Source organism: Marmota flaviventris, chromosome 13 (assembly GCF_047511675.1).
Source record: "Marmota flaviventris isolate mMarFla1 chromosome 13, mMarFla1.hap1, whole genome shotgun sequence".
In the NCBI taxonomy this organism is placed as follows: domain Eukaryota; kingdom Metazoa; phylum Chordata; class Mammalia; order Rodentia; family Sciuridae; genus Marmota; species Marmota flaviventris.
The window spans coordinates 27501059-27526840 of NC_092510.1; the positions used below are offsets into that span (position 1 = coordinate 27501059).

The following is a 25782-nucleotide window of genomic DNA, read 5'->3' on the forward strand; positions in this document are numbered from 1 at the left end:
AAAATTGAGAGAAATATTAAATTCTTTCATAAATATTATATATAGGAAGGCTTTATAATTTTATCAAAATTATAAAACCTGCTTTATAAAAATTGAGCAAATTTGTGAAGTGAATACAAGTTGAAGATTATTCTTAACTTTGTGGCTTATTATTCTTTTGATTATTAGAAATTGCCTTATTTATTCAAAAAAAGCTTTTTCTGCTTTAGAGTCTATTTCATGTAAAATTAATACATATATACTCTTCACAAATAATAAAGCAACAGAATGCTTGATGCCTATCATTCCCTTTCCAAATTCCATTTTATTATTTTATATTAATTGGGATCCAATTTTGCTTTTTTATATAGGCCAATTAGATTTATCCACTAATTTATATTTTCACCTTTGATTCTTCCTTTTGGTTTCAAAGTCTTTTTTCGCCTTTGATTTTTAAAAGTAATGTAGCAGAATACAGAAATACAGGTTTTAGCTAAATGACTGGTAAGTCTAGCAGCTCTGGGCAGATGCGTGCATAGCTGTTTTGAATTCCTTATGTTTCACTGCCATTTGAGTTTCTAATGAATGTGACTCCAGTTATAGTAAACTGAAGTTAAAGGTAAAGGAAACTTAGCCTCTTCCCCATCTTAATTCTAAATTATTATAAAAACAAAGACACACAGGAAGAGAAAGAGAGGGTATGAATTTAACAGTTTTATAACAAAATAAGATCATAAAGGAAGGATGAGGATAAAATGAGTTTGAATCAAATATAAAATGCCATTTTTTACCTCTCAAAATAGAATACAGAATATTATATTTGCTAATTTCAAAACTGACACATAGCATTACATTAATATATTTCAATTAAGGTAACTAAAAAGCTTCTACGTGCTAAACCATTCTTGGGAACGGCTTCTAGGAATGAATGACAAGTAAAGGAGAACTATATAAATTTGGAATGACATCACAACAACTTAAAAAGAATCAAAACGAATTTGGAAGTCATATGTAATCTGCCATATTATAGTGCTCACAACTAAATGTGCAAAGTCAAACAACAGGTATATTTCATTTCTCATGGCTTATACATTTTACCTCAAAGAGAATTATTTACCTTTTAATTCCCTGAAATGTACTGCTAGCCATGTCTATGATGCCTCCAGTTGGTCTGGTCACTGCTCCAACTAAACCTTTCCCAACACCTTTAAAGAAACCAGCTGCTCCTTCTTTTTGAGCTCCTAGAAAGAAAAAAATAATAAAGATTCAAACAATCGGACCAAGAATAAAAAAAAGCTATTTGTTAAAGACTTTGATATATATATAACCAAAAGAAACAATATCCTTACCTTTGATTGGTTTTGTAACAATTCCTGTAATGCCACTCACAAAACCCTGGAGGGAAAACACAATTGAAAGTTTACAATACATTTATATGATGCTCTGAAGAACTAAGTATGGCTTAAACAAAACAAAACAAAAAATACAGAATTATTCATTGATATATACCATTAAGAATTAACAAATTTCTTAAGTATTTTATTGAAACAATGTTTTTGGAGGCTACTAATATTCTATATGTCAACACTCACTACTCCTAAAATATCCAAATAATAATTTAAGCAGCGAGAGTTATAAGACTATTTTTTTTTTTAATTCATAGAATGTGGATTTAAAAGGTATTTCCTAAAATGTCCACAACCCTGTGAAATTTCTTACAGAAACTAAGCCTTTTCCTCCACGAGTAATGCCTTCTCTAAGCCCAGCTGGTTGCTTATTCATTGCTTCTCTTCTCTTCTGCTGGTAGTCTTCATCCATAGTCATAGCTGCTACTCCTTTAGCCATAGCACTGGTGATTTTGGAGGCAGCCCCAGCTAATCCACCTAACAGAAGTTGTAATATTTTTAGTAAAAACAATATATCATTACTTTTCAGTACAATAAAACATAGCATTCTATTTCTTACCGACAGCTCCACCAACTAGTGCTCTAAGTCCTAGTGCCATTCCTTCCACAAACTCTTCAGGACCCTGGATAGCCCCCTGAAGTGACAAAAGAATTAAAGGAAAAAAAAAAAAGGTTATATTTACTTTTAAAAGTGAGCTTATTGATATAAATGAGGAAAGTGGTAGTGAGGAAAAGAATAAAGAAGTGCTGCCAGCAAAAATGTAACACTGAAAGAATTTTCAGGGAAAATTTCATGACATTTAACATGTAAAGAATATATTGTTGGAAGCTGTTCCAAACTTAGAAAGAAGTTTGACAATTCACAAAAATTTGGAAAAGATGCTCGCTGTGTTTTGTAAATTATATGATGAAAACAAAGCAAGACACTTCAAACTACTCTTAAGTTTTTTAGAAAAGAAATAAAACATTCAAATACTTAATGTTTCTAATGTTTTTATTATATGAAATATATATTAGTTTTACTTCATTTTTTGTTACCCTATAGGGTATACATCTTATAAGTGAAAGCAGGAAAGTTCTGAATGTTTTGACAAAGTCTTCAGGGATCTAAACAATCATAATTTTTCCCACTGGTTATTAAGACTACTTTGCAAGATGTTAGCTTGTATGGTTATTTTTACAGTTCTACAGTTCTATGCAAAGCAAGATTTGTCAAACATGGTGACCTTCCTTCTGTTACACTTTGAATTGTATCAATCTTTTATATTTCAAAAAACCACTTAAAATCCAGTATATCTAATAAAATCAGAAGTTTGAGTAAAAAAGTAGAAACTTTCTTCCAACCTCCTCAAACCTTAAGAATGTTTGCTGCAAATTATCATTTTGTGTGTCTCCACAAATCTATTTACTCTGACAGCTCAAGTTAGCAAAAGAAATGCATTATCTATTCAAAAGTAACTTGATATGTTCCACAATATAAGCGCAAATGTTTTACCTGGTAAGGTTCATAAAAAAATGCTTCCACACCTTCTGAAAATTCTCTAATTAAGCCAAAAGGATTTCCCAAAACATCAAGTCCAAGAATTAGTACATACATCTGCTTAATGGCCTAAAAATGAAATATGAACATTAATTAATTCAGATCATTAGACCTAATTCTCTTAAAAATTACTTAATATACATATTCAGTTTTCTGAAGATAACATCTTCACTACCAATTTCAACTCTTACTTTATATCACCCATTCATCATTATTCTGTTTTTAAAAAGCAATTCAGTATTATACTAATGAGATAATATATTTACATAAAGCTCTAGAATATTTAAAATACTTTCACTTGTATCATTATTTATATCAGTTGTTATTACCAGCACCATTTTATAGATTGAGTCAAATGATGCCCAGGGTCACAAAGTAAGTATATGGCAAAAGTGGGATCCAAAACCCAAATAAATCTGGAGTCATGCCTAGTGATCTTTTCACTATACCATAGGTAATTCAGATGCTAAGTTATATCAAAAAATATAGAAATCTTTCCAGAGGTGGAAAAAACTATTAAAATAACATCTATCTAACTTAACAATTTTACATTAAAAACACCTTGTATTCACCAGTTACTAATAAATATAATGAATTACATAGCTGATATTTCATTTAATGAAGAAAAATTTATGTCATTTGCAGGAAAATGGGTAGAAATGGAGAGAGCATCATGTTAAGTGAAATAAGTCAGACTCAGAAAGTAAAGAGTCATGTTTTCTCTCATATGTTGTAGCTAGAGAGAAAGAAAAGAATCTCATGGAAATAGAAGGTAGAGTAAGAAGAAGAAGATCACAGGGTAGGGAAAGGAGAGGTACTGGTCAGTGAAATTAACTCAGTTATGTGCATATATGTATATGCTACAATGAAACCCAATATACTATAAAATTATTATGCTTAATAAAACATTTTTTTAATAAAAATTTTTACTTCTAAACTACACTGATACAGAAAAGAATTTCTGACAGTGGCTGAAAAATACAAGGACCAAAAAAACCAAATGGGGGTTAGTTCATATTTCTTACTATAATTCTGGAAGGAAAAAAATTTTTGAAAGTTTGAAAATGGCCATTTACTTTCTTGACAAATTTATGGTATACATCAATGAACAGATACAGAAGGTTTTACTAGAGTATATCATTCTGTCCCTTTGTAAAATGATCTCAGACAAACCTGTTTTGAATAGTGTTTTATTACTTCAGACTGTAGTTCAGATGTTGTATGGAACTGATAGTTGAGTTCGAAAAAAGCAAGCCTGAAAAAAATATAAATATACGTAGACACACACACATATACATACGTGCATATGCATGGAAAGAGAATATTTTAAATATTGATACGGTTTTATTTTCTTTAGAATTTTTACCCAAATCTTTCCTAATATATTTTCCCATGTACATCTCTGCATTTCATAGTCAAAGAAAGTTTTAAGAAACTGATGAAATCTATAGATCTTACACTCTGGAAGTCACCAGAAGGCAAATTTTCCTATAATTTAGGGGATTCAAAGACCTTCTGGATCCCATTCATGGACCACTAAAACTGTTTCCTAGTTCTGTCCTATCATGGCACTCCCAGAAAATGACCAACATGTTGGGGTAAATGGCTGCTTAAGGATGGCTGGAGTTCAACTGCTGCTGGTCTTTCTTAATGGGCTGACAGGTGAGGAATCAAAATCAGTCTACTTATAATACATTCACAAAATATGACTAATCCACTAATTGTAAAGCTCTATGCTTCTTAGTGTTGAATATGAGAGCAAAAAGATTAGATATTTCATCCTATTCTGCTGCCATTAAATGTACATTCTTTATTTAACTGTTACCTAGGTTCAGAGTTACCTCTTATTACACTTATTTTCAATACTGACCTTATTCACCAGTTACACATGCTACCTGCAAAGTTCATTCTTTTTTTCTAAAAATAGAGTTTTTGAGTCTTTGGTCAGATGACTTAATAAAGAGCTTACATTCAAATATAAATTCTTGACCACCTGTTTAAATTGATCCCTTTATTTTCCCTATTATTGCATTCATTCTGTCCTAATTGAGACTTCAAGCACAATATCTCCGGGCAACCATGTCTTCTTAGAAATATTTCCCAGGCCAGACATTTTAAAGTATATAAAATTGCATGGCTTACGTCAATTTTTCTTAAGAAAATTATTTAATAATTATTCTTTGATTTAGTAGTTAGGAGCAGATAAAATGCTTGATGTTAGTTTGACTGCATTCTACTTAAACACAAAACCACCTTTCCCCCATTATCTACTACATACTATACATACTTTCTCATTTACAAAAATTTTTAGGTAAATAAAAAGGAATTATTCATCAGTATACAAATCTAAATATTGAACATACTTAAAAACTACATCTTGTACATCTGTAAGGGTGGCACCAATACTCTTTAGCAAAAGATTTAAAGAATGAACTGGGATCAGTCCTCCATGATGCTCTGAATCTTTAGCTTCTTCTCTACCCGAACTCAGTGAAACACTTAAATGCAGCTAGAGACAAAGAGATACATATTTAAAAGTACTTTCTTCATACTGACAATTTTAATTTTTAAAAATCAGCTTAATTTTAAGTTTACTACACCATAAATAACATTTTAAAGTTACCTGGATTATGCCAAAATTAAGTAGAAATTTTAAAGAAACTTAAAATCCAACACAGCTCTATTTAAATTCAACAATTTAAAATTATATGATATTTACTTTAATCCTATTCTTTTGACAAACTTAGGAAAATATTTATTTTTAATATTTGTTAATAACATTAATAATCTAGAAGCTAAAGCTGTTGAGAATAACTCAAATATATCTAAATGTGTACATTTCAACTATAAGAATTGTGTTAGTATGATGAAACCAGTTAAAAAGTACAATTGTATTGTACTGCATATATGTGCATATATATGTGAAATGATTTTAAAGTATTCTGTAACTCAAAGCAATTTTTTGTTAAAATCTAACTTAGATTTACTTTAATTCATTGTCCAATTTTAAAATCAAGTATACTTTGTAAAATAATTCAAAACTAATACACAATATATGAAAATTTAAAATTGTCAGCTAATAGCTTAACAGAAAATTAAAGTAAAACAATGTTAGGTCAAAATACAAATACATGCTGTAGGGTGATTCCACTATTATTTCCACATAACTTTTTTGTTACTTATTTATATCTGTAATTACCATAATAGAGAATTTCTATACTATTAAATAATATAATTTAAATGCTATATCACTCCTAAAGAGATCAAATCTATTTGTTATTACCTAGATTATCAAGGAAAATAAAAATAAATTGTTTTTCCCTACCTTGATAGGAGATATATGAAAATATTCATAGAGACTGACTTGTGATTGATCTACCAATGAAACTGTCTCATATTCTTCTTCAAAAGCTTCTTTATCTTTATGAAATAGTTCAAGCTAAAAAAGGAACAAAAGTATTTTAAAACTGAAAAAATCTGCCTGTAGGAGATTTAAACTAATAGCTCACATATCTAAGAAAGCTCCTCTATAATACCTACTCAAGAGTACTCATGATTAGAGGTTACTGCCTCAGAAGAGAAACTAAAATTTTTATAGTTAGAAAAGTTCTGTCTGATCACAAACTGGTAAGCATATCTTTTGTTTTCATTCATTAAATCATTAGAAGACACGAAGATTTTCTTCAAGTGACTACAGATCTTCTTTCAAAAGGCCACTAATCCATTCCATCAACCTACTCTGGGGCATATTTGTTTCTTCAAACACAATCATAATGATTACACTTATAGAATGTTGGTTCCTGCTTTACTGCAATCTACAGAGGCCAGTTAATATAATTTTGAAAAGAAGGAACTGATCAATTTACAATAGCTAAACTATGGAAGCAACCTCGATGCCCTTTAACAGATGAATGGATAAAGAAAATGTAGTACATATACACAATGGACTATTACTCAGCCTTAAAGAATAACAAAATTATGGCATACGCAGGTTAATGGATGGAGGTGGAGAATATTATGCTAAGTAAAATAAGCCAAACCCCAAAAACCAAAGGCTGAATGTTTTCTCTGAGAAACGAATGCTAATCCATAAAGGGGGGAGGGAGTGGGAGAGAATAAAAGAACTTTGGATTGTTCAGGGGGAATGAGAGAAGGGGAAGGGGGGTGGGATGTATGACTATACTACAGGTGTGACTCTGCACCACGTTCAGCCACAGGAAGGGGAAGTTGTGCTCCATTTGTACACAATGTGCCAAAATGCATTCTACTGTCATGCATAACTAATTAGAACAAATTAAAAAATAAAATGAAAAAAGAAACTCATGAACTCATGCTTAAGTTCACATAATAAACCTATTGCTAAAGCATCAAAGTAGAACCAGGATAAATCGAGCAAAAAAATCCAACTACTATTTTAAAGAAAACATATAAAAAGAGTGATTTACTAAATGATACTGCAAAAACAGAAATGGATAAATCCAAAATGTGAAGAATTTTAGAGCATGAATGGATGAGTTTCTTCAACAATAAGTGGTTTCAAAAAGATGCAATGCATTAAACATATTTAAATATATTAATCAAAGCAGCCTGTGGACCAATTTTGGATCATGATATATATGATCAAATGTAAAAAGAGTGTTTTGCGACAGTGAGTAAAATTTAATCATGGCATGTCAATTAGATAATATTACGGAATAATTTCTAAAGTTTTTACTATAACAATAGTTATGCAAAAAAGGAGAAGGAGTGAAAATAATTTTGCATGAAGTGATTATATTTTCATTTTTTTTAAAGTTCATCTATTATTTTAATAGGTTTCTTTTTATTCAGTGAGTAAATATGTTTTTTTTTAAATTTTTATTGTTGGCTGTTCAAAACATTACATAGTTCTTGATATATCATATTTCACACTTTGATTCAAGTGGGTTATGAACTCCCATTTTTACCCCATATACAGATTGCAGAATCACATCAGTTACACATCCACTGAATATTTTCATTTTTGATAATCACCAATACTTCTCTTCCAAACCCAAAGACATGTTACTTCTATGTGTTGAGAAGTAGCCCAGGAACTTGAAGATAAATTTGTAGAAATTATGCAATAAAAAAAGGGGTGAAGAAAAATGAACAGTGTCTCAGGGAAATATGGAATACCACTTATATAAATCAAAAATTGCTTTGATGAGATGTATATTTTAAGTTGTGGAGCAATCACTTAAAAAAACTCAAAGTTATGATAAGCACATTACTAAAGAAATTTAAACACTTCATAAGAAAATGTTCTTTTAATACAAAGAGCAGTAAGAAGGCAGAAAGGAACAAAAATGATGAGACACATAGAAAGCAAAAAAATAAAATGTAGGCTAAATCCAATTATATTAGTAACAAAATGTGAATGAATTAAACAATTCAATCGACAAGCAGAAATTATCAGAATGGATGTAAAAATAAGTAAGACTGAGTCAGGCACAGTGGCACACGCCTGTAATCCCAGCCACTCTGACCTTAAAAAAAAATGGATTATAAAAAATGACTATCGTATTGTCATGAGCAACTAATTAAAAAAAATGCTGTCAATAATTTTATACCAATACATTAGAAAACTTAGATAAAAGAGACAAAATTCTTAGAAGTATGCAAACTGGTGGAAGTGACCCCAAAAGAAATATACCATCTAAATAGATCTACAATAAATGAAGGATTATAAATTTTAATTCAAAAAAGTACACAAAAAGGAAATGTGGGCTCAGATGGATTCATTGCTGAATTGTACTAAACGTTTTAAAAACTACTAATTTTTCACAAACTTCCCCCCCCCCCCGCAAAAAAACAGAGGAGGAACAATTCTCAATTTATGAAGTCATTACTACTCTTGACACCAAAACCAAACAAAGATATCATAAGAAACCACAGATGAATATCTCTTATGAATGTGAATATAAAATCCTCAACGAAATATTAATAAACTTAATCTAGCTATTTACATATGTATTATAAGAATAATGACATGTAAATGTATGTATTACTCAGACAGTCAATGTCTAGAAAAAACTCAGTCAACATCATACTTAAGGGTAAAAGACTGAAACCTTTCCCACTAATATTAGAAATAACAAAAGGATTGCTGCTCTCACTTCAGCAATTCACTAGTTAGTACTAGGGCAATTAGGGAAGAAAAAGTAATCAAAAAAACTTCTCATATCAGAAAGGAAGTAGTTGATCTACCTCTCTTCTTAGATGATATAACCTCATATTAAAAAAATAGGATAAAAACAATCATAGCTAACAAAATAATTCAGTTACATTGTAGAAAATAATACATGTGAAAATCAATTTTATTTCAATGAAATAAAATATACCAATGAAAAAATGGAATTAGGAAAACAAACAATTTCATGCATAATACTGAAGAAAGAATATAATACTGACGAATAAATTTAATAAAAGTAGCTGGGTGTGGTGTGAAAAGCCTGTGATCCCAATTACTTGGAAAGCTGAGGCAGGAGGACTGCATTCCAGGGCAGACTCAGCAACTTAGTAAGACCTCAGCAATTTAGCAAGACCCTATCTCAAAATCAAAAAATAAAAAGGGTTGGGTTGTGTACCTTAGTGATAGAGTGTGCCTGGGTTCAATCCCCAGGTCCCTTTACCTGCCAAAGTTTAACAAGTACAAAACCTATACTCTAAAAACTGTAAAACATTGTTAAAAGAAATGAAAGATCTATAAAATGGAAAACCATCTCATGTTAAAGCAGCAGAAGTCTTAAAACTATTAATTCTGTCTTAATCTATAGATTCAATGCAATACCTATCAGAAACCCATCTGAATTTTTTTGAAGGACTTGGGGAGCTAAAAATTTATATGGAATTCCAAGATTCAGTATAGCCAAAACAATCTTGGAAAAGAAGAAAAAGTAGAAACACCCATTTCTTAGTTTCAAAACTAATTACAAAGCAATGATAAGATAGTATTGTCTGGTAACAAGGACAAACAGAACAATGGAATAAAAATATGTACCTATGGTCAACTGGTTTTTGACAAAAGTGCTAAGATTATTCAACAGAGGAATAAGTATCTTTTCAAGAAATCACACTAAGTCAATTGGATAGTCATATGCAAAAGAATAGCTTAGACCCTTATATCATATGCAAAACTGAACTCAAAATGGATCAAAGACCAAATTTTAAGATGTAAAAATCTAAAAGTTTTAAAACATAATGCTGAATATTTATGACCTGAGATTTGGCAAAGGATTCTTAGAAATGACACCAAAAGCATGAACAATAAAATAAAGAATATGTGGTTGGGGTTGTAGCTCAGTGGTGGAGCGCTCGCCTAGCATGGTAAGGCACTGGGTTCGATCCTTAGCACCACATAAAAATAAATAAAAAATAAAATAAATAAAACATGAGAAAATATTTAAGAAACCTATCTCTGATAAGAGATTAGTATCCAGAATGTATCCAGAATATATGAAGAACTTTTTATAATTCCTTAATAATAAGAAAAAAAACCCAAATATTAGGCAAAGGCATCTGAATGGACATTTCTCCATGAAATATACAAATTATTAATTAGCAAATGTAAAGATTTTCAACATTATTAATCATAGGTAATTTCAAATCAAAACCTCAATAAGAAACTATTATACACCCCACTAGAATAGCTACAATAAAAAAAACACAGAGAATAATAAGTGTTGGAGAGAGTATGGAGAAAACAGAACCCTCATATACTCTGGTAAAAATGACAAATGGTGGAGTCACTATAGGAAACTGGTAGTTCTCAAATAATTGAACATAGATATCATGTGACCTGGCAATTTCACTTCTAGGTATACATTTAATCCAGAGAAATAAAAACATATGTCTATATAAAACCTTATAAACAAATATTCATAATACTATCTGTAAAAGACAAAATGTGCCAACAACCCAAATTTCCATTATCTGATAATGGAAATATGGCATATTCATGTAATGGAATATTATTTGACCATAAAAGGAATAAAATACTAACACATGCTACAACATAGATGAACTTAGAAACATTGTGCTAAGTGAAAGAAACACTTCACCAAAAACAATATATTATATGATTTCACAGATATAAAATGTTCAGAATAGAAAACCTTTCTGAAGAGGCAAAAAGTAGAATAGCAGTTACACAGAACTAAGGCATTTCTTCTGGGTGTGATAAAAATGTTCTGGAATTAGTGGTGATGTCATACAACTTTGTGAATAAATTTAAAACCCCCAAGTTTTATATTTTTAAAGGGTGAATTGCATAGTATGTGAAATATATCTCAATAAGCTGTTTTAAGGGGAAAAATGTATCTGCCATGAAGTTTGTCTTTATCTTAAGAAGTCTTTCTATGTGGGAAGGTAATTAAAGAGCCTATATTTCATCTAGCTTATCACTGTGATATTAAAGTCTTTCAAATAGTCACCAAGAAAATGAAACCTTTCAATTTGACTTATCCCTTTTTTCATCAAATATCCTGGTTGTACCCCAAATTTCTAAATTATCAATCCAAACAAAAACAAAGCAAAATTAACCCACAAAAATAAAAGGAAAAAAGTGATGTGACTGACTATGACTGATTATCTTCTTTCTTCTACCATTTAGACTAAAACTTTTCCTTACAAAAGGCTACTTTGTCTTGCTAACATCTAAAAATATGATTTTTCCCAATATACCCACCACAATTAAATAAGGATTTAAATTAAATTTTATTTATTTATTCTTTTTTTTAAATTTTTTATTGTTGGTTGTTCAAAACATTACATAGTTCTTGACATATCAAATTTCACACTTTGATTCAAGTGGGTTATGAACTCCCATTTTTACCCCATATACAGATTGCAGAATCACATCAGTTACACATCCATTGATTTACATATTGCCATACTAGTGTCTGTTGTGTTCTGCTGCCTTTCCTATCCTCTACTATCCCCCCTCCCCTCCCCTCTTCTCTCTCTCTACCCCCCTACTGTCATTCATTTCTCCCCCTTGCATTATTTTTCCCTTTCCCCTCACTTCCTCTTGTATGTACTTTTGTATAACCCTGAGGGTCTCCATCCATTTCCATGCAATTTCCCTTCTCTCTCCCTTTCCCTCCCACCTCTCATCCCTGTTTAATGTTAATCTTCTTCTCCTGCTCTTCATCCCTACTCTTAGTTACTCTCCTTATATCAAAGAAGACATTTGGCATTTGTTTTTTAGGGATTGGCTAGCTTCACTTAGCATAATCTGCTCTAATGCCATCCATTTCCCTGCAAATTCTATGATTTTGTCATTTTTTAATGCAGATTAATACTCCATTGTGTATAAATGCCACATTTTTTTTATCCATTCGTCTATTGAAGGGCATCTAGGTTGGTTCCACAGTCTTGCTATTGTGAATTGAGCTGCTATGAACATCGATGTAGCAGTGTCCCTGTAGCATGCTCTTTTTAGGTCTTTAGGGAATAGACCGAGAAGGGGAATAGCTGGGTCAAATGGTGGTTCCATTCCCAGCTTTCCCAGAAATCTCCATACTGCTTTCCAAATTGGCTGCACCAATTTGCAGTCCCACCAGCAATGTACAAGTGTACCCTTTTCCCCACATCCTCGCCAGCACTTGTTGTTGTTTGACTTCATAATGGCTGCCAATCTTACTGGAGTGAGATGGTATCTTAGGGTGGTTTTGATTTGCATTTCTCTGACTGCTAGAGATGGTGAGCATTTTTTCATGTACTTGTTGATTGACTGTATGTCCTCCTCTGAGAAGTGTCTGTTCAGGTCCTTGGCCCATTTGTTGATTGGGTTGTTTGTTATCTTATTGTCTAATTTTTTGAGTTCTTTGTATACTCTGGATATTAGGGCTCTATCTGAAGTGAGAGGAGTAAAGATTTGTTCCCAGGATGTAGGCTCCCTATTTACCTCTCTTATTGTTTCTTTTGCTGAGAAAAAACTTTTTAGTTTGAGTAAGTCCCATTTGTTGATTCTAGTTATTAACTTTTGTGCTATGGGTGTCCTATTGAGGAATTTGGAGCCCGACCCCACTGTATGTAGATCGTAGCCAACTTTTTCTTCTATCAGACGGCGTGTCTCTGATTTGATATCAAGCTCCTTGATCCATTTTGAATTAACTTTTGTGCATGGCGAGAGAAAGGGATTCAGTTTCATTTTGTTGCATATGCATTTCCAGTTTTCCCAGCACCATTTGTTGAAGATGCTATCCTTCCTCCATTGCATGCTTTTAGCCCCTTTATCAAATATAAGATAGTTGTAGTTTTGTGGATTGGTTTCTGTGTCCTCTATTCTGTACCATTGGTCCACCCGCCTGTTTTGGTACCAGTACCATGCTGTTTTTGTTACTATTGCTCTGGAGTATAGTTTGAAGTCTGGTATCGCTATACCACCTGATTCACACTTCCTGCTTAGCATTGTTTTTGCTATTCTGGGTCTTTTATTTTTCCATATGAATTTCATGATTGCTTTCTCTATTTCTACAAGAAATGCAGTTGGGATTTTGATTGGCATTGCATTAAACCTATAGAGAACTTTTGGTAATATCGCCATTTTGATGATGTTAGTTCTGCCTATCCATGAACAGGGTATATTTTTCCATCTTCTAAGATCTTCTTCTATTTCTCTCTTTAGGGTTCTGTAGTTTTCATTGTATAAGTCTTTCACCTTTATACCCACCACAATTAAATAAGGATTTAAATTAAATTTTATTTATTTATTTATTCATTCATTCATTCATTCATTCTTTTTGGTACCAGAGACTGAACTCAAGGGTGCTTAACCTTTGAGCCACATCCCCAGACCTTTTTATGTTTTATTTAGAGACAGGGCTTTGCTAATTGCTTAGAGCCTTGCTAAACTGCTGAGGCTGGCTTCAAACTTTTGAACTTTCTGTCTTAGCCTCCTGAGCCACTAGGATTACAGGCATGCACAACCATACCTGGCTTAAAATTATATTTTAAAGAAGAACACAAAAGCCATTTTAATATCTGTAAGAATTTATATTTTTTAATCCCCCTCTTTCCTTAGCCCATCCCATAAATTCTATTATTTTAAGTCTTACCTCTGTTTTTCCAGTCACCTCAGCTTCTGTCATGAGGTCTGCTAGAGCATATACGAAACCAAGATCTAACCTGAGATCCATTTCTTGAATCAACACTTTGAAATACCTAAATTATAAAGCAGAAAACATTTCATAAAATCAATTAATTGCACTGAGGAAAAAAAGTATCAGGTAAATATTAGAACTTTGAAATTTAGGACTTCTTAAATGAGTGCATAAAAAATAAATCAAGGCAATACTGTTTATAACAGCAACAAACTCAAAATATAAAAATGGCTATAGAGAGGAAATGGATAAGTAAACTCAAATTTTTAAAAATTATAAAAAATTAAAAAGAGGGGTGGGCTGTGGTTCAGTGGTAGAGCACTTGCCTCGCACATGTGAGGCACTGGGTTTGATCCTCAGCATCACATAAAAATAAATAAATAAATATATTGTGTCCTCTACAGCTAAAAATATATATTTTTTAAAAAAGCATAAATAATAGGTACACATATACAATAAACTACATTTTAAAAAGCAAGGGAATAAAGAGAGTTTGTCTCAGAGATAATTGGGAGAAACAGATAGAGTAGTACCATATAGACTTAAATTTTTGCCTATGTCCCATTTTTTGAATGAGTAGTGAGTGAAATATGAATATTATTTTGTTCTTGTTTCTAAAACAATCTACAGTCATTTTAGACAACTTAGGAAAAAGAAAAAAACAAATACACAAAAAAGTAAATAATAAAATACCCAGATCTAGAAACAATTATTGTTAAAATTTGAAGTATTTCATCCAGAGCCTTTTGAATTTCCAGGATTATAATATAATTAAGATATTTTTCTTTGATCCTTATTATCTAATATTTTACATTTAAATCTTTGACTTATCTGAAATTTATTTTTATAGAGTGCAGATAATTCATATTCTTCAACCAAAATATTAAATGAACATGTAAGAAATATATGACGACACTTACTTAATACGTGATATCTGCGAATGTCCTGCAGATCTCATGACAATACTGACATCTGTGAAGGGTTTTGGTGCTGTCAAGGTTATAAACATGATTACTCTCTTGATCCTTCAAGGCAAACATAAGCATTTTCTTCCAATTTAATATAATTATAATGGAAAATTAAATCATTTACTAAATCATGAGTATCAATTAAAATTACTGATATTTGCAAATTTCCTTATGGTATTAATTTCAGACTCTAGGACTGTGATTTTAATTATCTAAAGTTACTCTAAAAATAATTAATTCTAAAAATTAGTATTTTAAACTGGAAGTATGCATTAGAATCATCACAAAAACTATGAAAATAGATTCTGAAGACTTGCCCAAGATCTCTCAGTGGAGGGGCATGTATAGTAGTTAAAAGTTTTCAAAGGGGCAGGTGTTGTGGCTCAGTAATAGAGCACTTGCCTGGCATATGTGAGGCACTGGGTTCAATCCTCAGCATCACATAAAAATGAAAATATTAAATAAAATAAAAATATTGAGGCTGGGATTGTGGCTCAGCGGTAGTGCACCTGCCTGGCATGTGTGAGTGGGCACTGGGTTCAATTCTCAGCACCGCATATAAATAAATAAATAAAGGTCTATGAACAACTAAAAAAAAAAAAAAAAAAAGGTATTGTGTCATTTACAACTAAAAGAAAAAAAGCTTTCAGGTTTTTTTTTTTTTTTAGAGCCTGTGGTTTGGAATGGGAAACCTAGAACAGAGGCAAGTGAAGTAGGGTGGAAAGGAGCAAAGAGAAAGTGGGGGAACAAGGATAGGTAAGAAAGGTAAAGGAGAAGAAAAAGTGGAAGAAAAGGTGTCAGTTATTCTCATCACAAAAGTTTCCTATTAGAAAACACTCTGAATTTGAATTTACTCATTATTTATTCAAATGATCTAATAGTTTTTAAATCACAGATTTATAGATTAGTAATCTGATGCGCAAATTAATATTTTTAAAATTTTAAATATACATTTACAATTAATCTTTTATTTTTAGCATTAACTTGAGTTTCAATGAAGTCAGCTGAATACTCTCTGAGGTTCCTTTTTAAGCAGTATAATTTTTCAGTGATCCTACAGTAGGTTTTATTTCATATTTTTACAGTAAAATGAACCTAATAGCTAGAACAACTGTTTTTATGGTAATCTAAAAGTAAAAACAAACCTGAGTCCATCGTGACAGACTTTGGAGGTTTAATAGGATAAAACACGAATGGAAAAATAGCACCAGGAATCTGGTTTTGAATCTAAGAAAACAAAAAAGAGGTCAATGCATAGTATATAAATAATACAACCTGACTAGAACAGTAGGCTTTAAGAAATAGAGGGAATCAAAAAGTCAGTCAAATATTGAAATTGAAGTAGGAAGTGAAGATTCAATTTTCTCCAGCTTCTCGGTGTGTTTTATACTGACTCCATCTTGCCTTTTTCTTTGGGTTTTGTAAAAGACAATATAGACCGGGGGAATAAATAGGGTTTTGAATTATGTTTTGCTGGTATTTTCAGTAAGACTTACCTGTATTCTGTAAATCTGAATTCTAAATGATGATTGATGTGCAGATGTGCTATATTCTACTTTTAATGCTGGAAGATAGTTTCTTCGAATAGCTTGTACATGTGGTTGCAAAATTTTCATGTTAATCCCACTAGGTGTGAAGCGAACCTGAAAAATAACCAATCCCCCCACAAAAAGAAAACCAACATGAAATGTCTCTTTTCCATAAATGATTAAGATTGAAAATTTATATCATAAAACTTTTAGGGTAATACTAATTTAAAGAGTAGGCTAAATATTTGACTAGGGTTAAGCTGAAATCTTTTACCTCATATTCTTAAATTGTACATACTTTTATAATCCTTATAGGTTGGCTGTATCAATTTTTACATTAATAAAATTTACATAATAAAAATCAAGTAATGAAAGAAAATAAATTTAAGAATAAAATAAAAAAACATTTTTAACTTCTCATTAACTAAAGAAAGTATCTTTAAGAGGAAGTGTTTTAAAAAATAACATTTTTAGTTGAAAATGGACTCAATTCATTTATTTTGTTTGTTTATTTTTATGTGGTGATGGGGATCAAACTCAGTGCCTCTCATGTGCTAGGTAAGCGCCCTACCACTGATCTACAACCCCAGCCAGAAAGTTTGATTTCTTAATAATATAACCATCCCTTTAAAATATTTTGTATGAGTTAGGTATGTTAGGATTAACTATATTCAATTTGTTTTGTAAGGAAGCCAGACTTTCCTTAAAATTCATTAGCAATTCAAACTACAATAGAGAAAAATTAGAAATTCAAATTAATGATTAAAAGAATTTACCGGAATATTAGTGTCCAACTCAATAACCTTGTCTTCTAAGGGTGAAGATTCAGTATATTCCTTAAATTCTTTTTCCAACTTCTCAGTATGCTTTACACTCATTGTCTTCCATCTTGCCTTCTTCTTGGGCTTTGTTTCCCAAACCACATCAGAACTTACATATGAAAGCAAAAATCATAGTACTAATTTATAATCATTTTCATTTAAACTGGTTTATTACATAAATTAAAAAACCTTTGTAAAACTTCAAAAGTTTTACTGAATTGTGAAATCACAATTTTAGCCTTAATTACAAATAAGCACATTACAAATCTAAAAACACGAATTAATTAACATTTCTGTCATTCCTATTCATTGTAGCTGGGGTATAATGGACAATAAGTAGTGAACAAGTGAATCAATTTTAACATATAGGTAAAAATGTTTGCAAAAGAGAAAAAGTATGCAAAATAAAGAGAATCTGGAGTCTCAGGATATGTGAAGTGGTGGGGAATGTGGTATTAAAATGGAGTAGTCAACACAGACCTCACTGAGAAGCTAAAATTTCATCAGCCTTAAAGGACGTAAGGGAGTTATCCAGCAGACTACAGAAAAAGAATATTTCATTTAAGTGCAAAGCATTAACAAAGATTCTAAAGCAATATCACATCTGTAGTAAATGAAGAACAAGAAGGCCAGTATGGTAGGAACACATTAAGAGTAAAAGATGAAGTCAGTCAGTGGGAGATCAAATAATGCAGAACCTTCTAAGACACTGAAAAGACTGAGTTTTATTCTGAGTTGAGGAAACACTGAAAGGTTAAAAGAAGATTAGTAACATAATCTATGTTTTGAGAATGCATTATGGGTTGGGGGAAGAAAAAAGGATCAAGGCTACAAGCAGAAAAACTTATTAAGGGTTAATACAGCAAGCACCTGAGAAATGGTACTGGCTTGGATGAGGGTAATAACAGGCAATAAAATATGGTCAGTTGCTATGCATACGTTGAAGGAAAAGTTAGTACAGAACTTCTCCATGAAATAGATATAGGGTATGAAACAGAGGAATTAAACAAAGTCTTCAGCCTAAGCAACTTGGAGTTGTGAATACCTCCCAAGGGAAACAGGTTTTGGTAGGAAAAAATTAAAGAGTTTGGTGTTACATATATGAAGTTAAATACGTCTCTTAGATATCTGAGCAGATTTTATGTAGGCAGTCAGATATATATGTAAAGAATTTGGAAAACAGGACTGGCTTAAGAAATATATTATTTGTATATCTACAAAAAGTTGGTTAATATATTGGTATTAGAAATTATGAAAAAATGAAATAGACAAGAGGATTGAGGTCTTAGAGCCTCAAAGCATCCAATGTAAGAAACTGAGAGAAAACAAGGAAACAACAAATGAATCCGAGAATGTTGGGACAGGAAGAGAACCCATGATGGTGAGATATCCTAGAAATCAAATGAAAGAAACTGTATCAAGAAGGAATTTGTGTTAAATAGCAAATCCTGCATGGAGTGGTTAAGAAAGAAAAGAATGAAAAAGATTGGAGATAGTGAACATATTAAACTCTTTTGAAACAGTGATTTGAGAAGTTTGGCTGTAAAGAGAAAAAATGAAATGGGTAGTAGAAAGAAAGAAAGTAGGGTCAGGAGATTTTTTTTTTTTTAAGTTCAGAGAAGTAACAGTACTGACAGAAACAACCCAGTAGAGAGACAGAAACAACCCAGTAGAGAGACAGAAACTGTAAACCTAAGATGGAAAGATGATGATGGTGGATCATTGTTGTCAAGTAAGTAACAGTGAAATATATATATGCAATATAGGAAATACAGTGCAAAAGTAGAAACATGTTTAAATGGGAGCACATACATATACTTATGGAACTCAAGAGAATCATATTGGTATAGCATGTAGGTACAAATGCTGGTAAATAAGAAGTTGTGATACTGGGAGATAAGGTGGGTCTAGGAAGTTTGCTTTTAATTGGCTTCAATTGGTGAAGTGAGATGCAAGGGAATGAACTGAGAGAAAACAGGAGTTTTAAGGAGAGACAAAATATAAAACAGTAATTAGAGCACTAGGATGATTAAAAACATGATAGTATTTATAAATTTGATTTTTGATATTTTTATCCCACAGGCAAAAAAAAAATCCTTATATGTACTTGGAAATTACAATCTAACAGTAATCTAGAAGAGAGTATAAATAGAAGAAATCTAATTGCACAGAAACTAAAATGCTTAAACACCTAACGACAGAATAAATATATATATACCCAAACAATATTATATGAATTTATGAATGTCAAAGAGAATCCCAGTATTATGTACAACTATAATGAACTATATATATGTATATATACTTATTTATTTATTTACTTTAATGGCAATTAAAAAACCCTATTGGGGGAAGTTTGGGGTACTAAAACTAATCAAAATATGTTATATTCGTGTTCCAATATATGTCACATTGTAAGTTACCATTACGTATAATAAGTATGCACCAATAAAAACAGCCTCTAAAATTACTCTACTTACATAAATTATTTAATTTTAAGTATTCAATTTGTTTACTCTTTCCAATATTTATATTCACTTAATAAAACACAAAGTTAGAAAACCACATTTTCATCTTTGCCATATCATTTAGCATGAGAGATAATATATGATAGTTATAATAGCCATAAAATTTGTATTTTAACTTCTTATTTAAATAAGAAAAACTTTAAGTTTTTGAGAACAATGAAAATTTTAAAGAAAACAGCTTTAAGATTTCTTTAAAATGACATTTATTCCATTCAATGAGAAATCGGTAAAATATAATTCACATAGAAACTAAATTTAAATATGTATCATAAATACCTTTAATATTTGGAATTCAACTCATGTAAAGGATTAAAACTACATTATCTTGTTAAGTAGACTGGAAGAAATGCTCTCACAATAGGCGTGCAGGTGCTCATGTGTGTGTGTGTGTGTGTTAATTTTAATTTAACAATTTGTGAATAGGAACAATAAGGGCATAAGGGAGAGATAAGAGCTTTAGTGGTGATGCCTTATATAGAAAATAATAAAATACAGCATTCTTTACTAGATCTTCAAGTGCCAAGGTCAAATTAGAATGTGGTTGTCTTAAGTCTTGCAACAACTACTTATGGATTATATATACAGTGTACTTTGTTCTCTGATAGATGGTAAGAAATAAATCAGAAAATTTTATGACTTGTTCAATAAGATATACTTTTAATAATTGAATAAGTCTAACTTTATTAGAGCACTAGGATGATTAAAAACATGATAGGGGATTTATAAATTTGATTTTGACATTTTTATTCCACAGCTCCCCCCTCCCCCCAAAAAAACCCCTTAAATGTACTTGGAAATTACAATTACCTTAGTATTGATAACTAGTCAAAAAAATTGTCATTTTAGATTTTTATGATCATTTCTTAATAATTAAGAACTAATTAAATTTATCCAAAACTTAAGGTACCTAACCTTGTAATGCCTATATAGGCTACTTCTTCCTTTGTATAATTGTTGACAAGAGAAATTCCAACATCTTGTAATGCCAACACAATTTCTTGCTCTGCTAACTCTGCTTTCTCACTTTCATATGTCACTTTAAACACTCTTGGATCTTCAGTGAATAAAATAATACGCTGTAAGCCTTCAAAGAATGAAACTAAATAAATGGTCTTTTTCCCCAAATTTATAGGTGTCATCATATCCTAAAAGAAAACCACACACACAAAAAAATTAGAGTTTGGTCCCAACCAACACAAAATCTAAATTTCATATTTGCAAAATGAAGATATTAATTTCACCTATTTCATAAGAGTGGAGTGGGGTGGCAAACTAAATGAATTAATATTTTTATAATACCTAGAAAATTAATCAGTCATGATTACTTCAAAGGATTAGTGACAACTAATTGAATTAATATTTGTATAATACATGGAAATTTACTTCAGTATCATTTGATAGCTGAAAGAGAATAAAAAATGTCTTGATATCTCAATTCTAAATTCTTATAAATGAAACACTGATATTCAGCACAGGACTAATTAGGTAGAAGGCACTTACAGAAGCATTGTGATGAACCAGGATCCTGAGGTTAAATAACATGATAAATGTAGCAAATTCCAGTAAGAACTATAAATTTCCAGCTAATGAATATTCAGATTATAGGAAATTTTAATATTTAGTAACATTCATGTTATAATGCACAGAAATTAGAAATGTTAAAATGAAATTATTGCATAGGAAACATGTTATAATACATTCTAAAGTAAAATAAACAGCACTAAAACAACATTGAGAGATAAGAAGCTTACAAATAATTCTTAAGTCTAATGTCTTGTGAATTTCTGCTTTTATAAACTTCAAACTATCACTATGATCTAAATATGCAAATATAATCAAGACTGTTTTTATATTAAAATATTTTTCCTGAGTAAATCTAATCGGAATTAGAAAACATTAAATAAAGTTATTTAAATTATAGGTAATCCCCTTAAATACAATTTTAAAAAACCCATATCAGATTACTCGACAGCATTGGAAGACAATGGGAAAATATTACCAATATGCTAAAAGAAAGTCACTCTGAACCTAAAATTCCTTCCTTAGCAAAAATATCTTCATGGAAGACGAGGACACAAATAAAGATGCATGCTAAATTACTAAAGTTCATCATCAAAAGAGATTCATACAAGGATATTCTAGAGAAGGAATTAACAAATGGCAAAAACAAAGTGATCCAAGATGGAGGTTTGAAACAAAATAGATGTTAAGCAAATAAAATAAGATCTATCTGGGAAAAAAACATTTTATAAAATTCAATATTAACCATGATTTAAAAAAAAACCCTTTGGTAAATAAGGATTAAATGAGAAGTTATTTACCTACTTCTTCTGTATTTGTTCTAATTAGTTATACATGATAGTAGAATGCATTTTGACACGTCATACACAAATGGAGTATAACGTCTCATTCTTCTGGTAGCACATGATGGAAAGTTATACAGGTCATGTATTCATATATGCACATGGGGTAATAATATCTGATTCATTCTACTATCATTCCTATGCCCATAACCTCCCTTCACCCCCATTACCTCTATCTGTTTAGTCTACAATACCACTATTCTACCTCCCACCCCTTAATGTGAATTAGCATCCACATATCAGAGAAAATATTCAGCCTTTGGTTCTGTGGGATTGGCTCATTTCACTTAGCATAATATTCTCCAGTTCCATCCATTTACAAGAAAATGCCATAATTTCATTCTTCATTAAGGCTAAGTAATATCCCATTGTGTATATATCACAGTTTATCTATTCATCTGCTGAAGGGCAGCTAGGTTGGTTCTATAGTTGAATTGAGGAGCTATAAACAATGATTTAGCTGCATTATTGGAGTAAGCTGATTTTGAGTTCTTTGGTATAAACCCAGGAGTAGGATGGCAGGGTCATATGGTGGTTCCGTTCCAAATTTTCTTAGGACTCTTTATACTACTTTCCATAGTGGTCACACCAATTCACAGTCCCACCAGCAATGTACTAGTATACCTTTTTTCCTTTTTCCTTGCTAACATTTATTGTGGCTTGTATTCTTGATGATTGTCATTCTGAATGGAGTGTAATGGAATCTTAGTGTAGTTTGATTTGCATTTCTGTAATTTAGAAAAGTTGAACATTTTTTCATATATTTGTTGATCATTTGTATTTCTTCTTCTGTTAAGTGTCTGTTCAGTTCCTTTGCCGATTTACTGATTAGGGTTTTTTTTTTTTTTTTTTTTTTTTGGTGTTAAGTTTTAAGTTCTTTATATATGCTGGAGATTAATGTTGTATCTGAGGTGCATGTGGTAAAGATTTTTTCCCATTCTGTAGGCGCTCTCTTCATGTTACTGATTGTTTCCTTTGCTGTGAAAAAGATTTTTACTTTGATTTCATCCCATTTAGTGATTCTTCATTTTACTTCTTGCGCTTTAGGAGTCTTAAGAAAGTCAGTTCCTAAACCAACATGGTGGAGGTTTGGGCCTACTTTTTCTTCTATTAGGAGCAGGATCTCTGTTCTAGTGCCTAAGTCTTTGATTCCCTTAAGTTGATTTTTGTGCAGAGTGAGAGATAGGGTTTTAATTTCATTTTGCTACATGTGGATTTTCAGTTTTTGAGCACCATTTGTTGTAGAGGCTATCTTTTCCCCAATGTATGTTTATGGCATGTTTGTCTAGTATGAGATAACTGTATTCATGTGAGTTTGTCTTTGTGTCTTCTATTCTGTACTACTGGTGTACATATAGGTTTTGGTGCCAATACCTTGCCATTTTTGTTACTATGTACTATGGCTCTATAGTACAATTTAAGGTCTGTTATTGTGATGCCTCCTGCTTCACTTTTCTTGCTAAGGATTGCTTTGGCTATTCTGGGTCTCTATTTTTCCAAATGAATTTCATGATTTATTTTTCTATTTTTATGAAGAATGTCATTGGGATTTTAATCAGAAATGCATTAAATCTATGTAATGCTTTTGGTACTATGGAGGTGGTTCACTGAAGGAAAAACCAATCAAAAAGGAAAAACAAGTCAAGTTAAATAACAAAAATAAACAAATATAGCTGGAAATACAAACCATATCTCAATAGTAACCTTAAATGTTAATGGCTTAAACTCACCAATCAAAAGACATAGTCTAGCAGATAGGATTAAAAAAAGATCCAACAATATGCTGCCTACAGCAGACTCACTTGATAGGAAATGGCAAACAAAGACTGAAGGTGAAAGGTTGGGAAAAATCATACCACTCACATGGACTGAGGAAGCAAGCAGGGGATCTCCATTCTCATATCAAATAAAGTAGACTTCAAGCCAAAAGTTAATCAAAAGGGATAAAGATGGACATTACATACTGCTCAAGGGAACTATATACCAACAAGATATAACAATCATAAGTATATATGCCCCAAACAATGGTGCAGCTATGTTCATCAAACAAACTCTTTCCAAGTTCCAGAGTCAAATTGACCACAACACAATAATCTCGGGTGACTTTAACACACCTTTCTCACCACTGGACAGACCTTCCAAACAAAAGTTGAATAAAGAAACTATAGATCTCAACAACACAATCAAATCTTAATGGAATGAAGTTGGAAATCAATGACAAAATAAAGAATAAAAATTTCTGCATCACATGGAGACTGAACAATATGCTACTAAATGAACAATGGGTTACAGAAGACATAAAAGAGGAGATTAAAAAATTCTTAGAGGTAAATGAGAACACAGCCACAACTTATTGAACTCTCTGGGACACTATGAAAGCAGTACCAAGGGGAAAATTCATTGCATGGAGTTCATTCCTTAAAAGAAGAAAAAGTCAACAAACAAATGATTTCACATTACATCACAAAGTGCTAGAAAAAGAAGAACAAATCAGCAGTAAAAGCAGTAGAAGGCAAGAAATAATTAAAATCAGAGCTGAAATCAATGAAATAAAAAAAAAAAAACAATCCTGATTCAAATGTGAAAAAAAATAAAATATAAACACAGGAAAAAAAGAATACAAACAACAATAAGTGTTGGCGAGAATGTGGGGAAAAAGGCACATTCATATATTGCTGGTGGGACTGCAAGCTGGTGCAACCAATATGCAAAGCAGTATGGAGATTCCTAGCAAAACTTGGAATGTAACCATCATTTGACTCAGCTATCCTACTCCTTGGTTTATACCCAAAGGGCTTAAAAACAGCATACTACAGAAACACAGCCACATCAATGTTTACTGCAGCACATTTCACAATAGCTAAATTGTGGAACCAACCTAGATGCCCTTCAATATATGAATGGATAAAGACTGTGGTATATATATACACAATGGAATATTAGTCAGCATTGAAAGAGAATAAAATCATGGCATTTTCAGGTAAACAGATGGAGTTGGAGAATATCATGCTAAGTAAAGAAAGCCAATTCCAAAAAAATCAATGGCTGAATGTTTTATCTGATATGTGGATGCTAATCCATAATGCGGATTGGGGGGAATCATGGGAGAAATGGAGGACCTTTAGATAGGGAAAAGGGGAGGGAGGGAAAGGGAGGATGGATGGGGCAAGAAAGATGATAGAATGAAATGGACATCATTACCCTAAGTACATGTATGAAGACACGAGTAGTATGACTCTACTTTGTGTACAACCAGAGAAATGAAAAACTGTGCTCTATATGTGTGCTATATATATATTGAAATGCATTCTGCTATCATGTATAACAAATTAGAGTAAATAAATAAATTTTATAAATAAAAAAATAAAGATAGGTATACATTGCATGAAAAAAAAATTGACAAAACTAAAAGTTGATTTTTTGAAAAAATAAATAAAATTGACAGACCCTTAGCCATGCTAAAGAAGAGGAGAGAGAGAACTCAAATTACCAGCATATGTGATGAAAAAGGCAATAACACAA

The 25782-nt window shown here is 31.4% G+C and overlaps 1 protein-coding gene across 6 annotated transcripts in view; it reads right to left on the bottom strand.

Moving 5' to 3' along the window:
• Positions 1–25782, bottom strand: part of Vps13a (vacuolar protein sorting 13 homolog A) — a 255843-nt gene that overhangs the window by 57133 nt on the left and 172928 nt on the right. For all 6 annotated transcript variants that reach the window (XM_071600547.1, XM_071600551.1, XM_071600552.1 and 3 more), the window contains 14 exons: positions 20810–21042; positions 17325–17478; positions 16516–16662; positions 16165–16246; positions 14972–15041; positions 14007–14112; positions 6251–6364; positions 5289–5434; positions 4099–4180; positions 2881–2994; positions 1945–2020; positions 1699–1862; positions 1329–1374; positions 1097–1220 (listed from right to left, as the gene is read on the bottom strand). In XM_071600547.1, the coding sequence (XP_071456648.1) occupies positions 1097–1220; positions 1329–1374; positions 1699–1862; positions 1945–2020; positions 2881–2994; positions 4099–4180; positions 5289–5434; positions 6251–6364; positions 14007–14112; positions 14972–15041; positions 16165–16246; positions 16516–16662; positions 17325–17478; positions 20810–21042 (1658 nt within the window). The remainder of the gene's footprint in view (positions 1–1096; positions 1221–1328; positions 1375–1698; positions 1863–1944; positions 2021–2880; positions 2995–4098; positions 4181–5288; positions 5435–6250; positions 6365–14006; positions 14113–14971; positions 15042–16164; positions 16247–16515; positions 16663–17324; positions 17479–20809; positions 21043–25782) is intronic.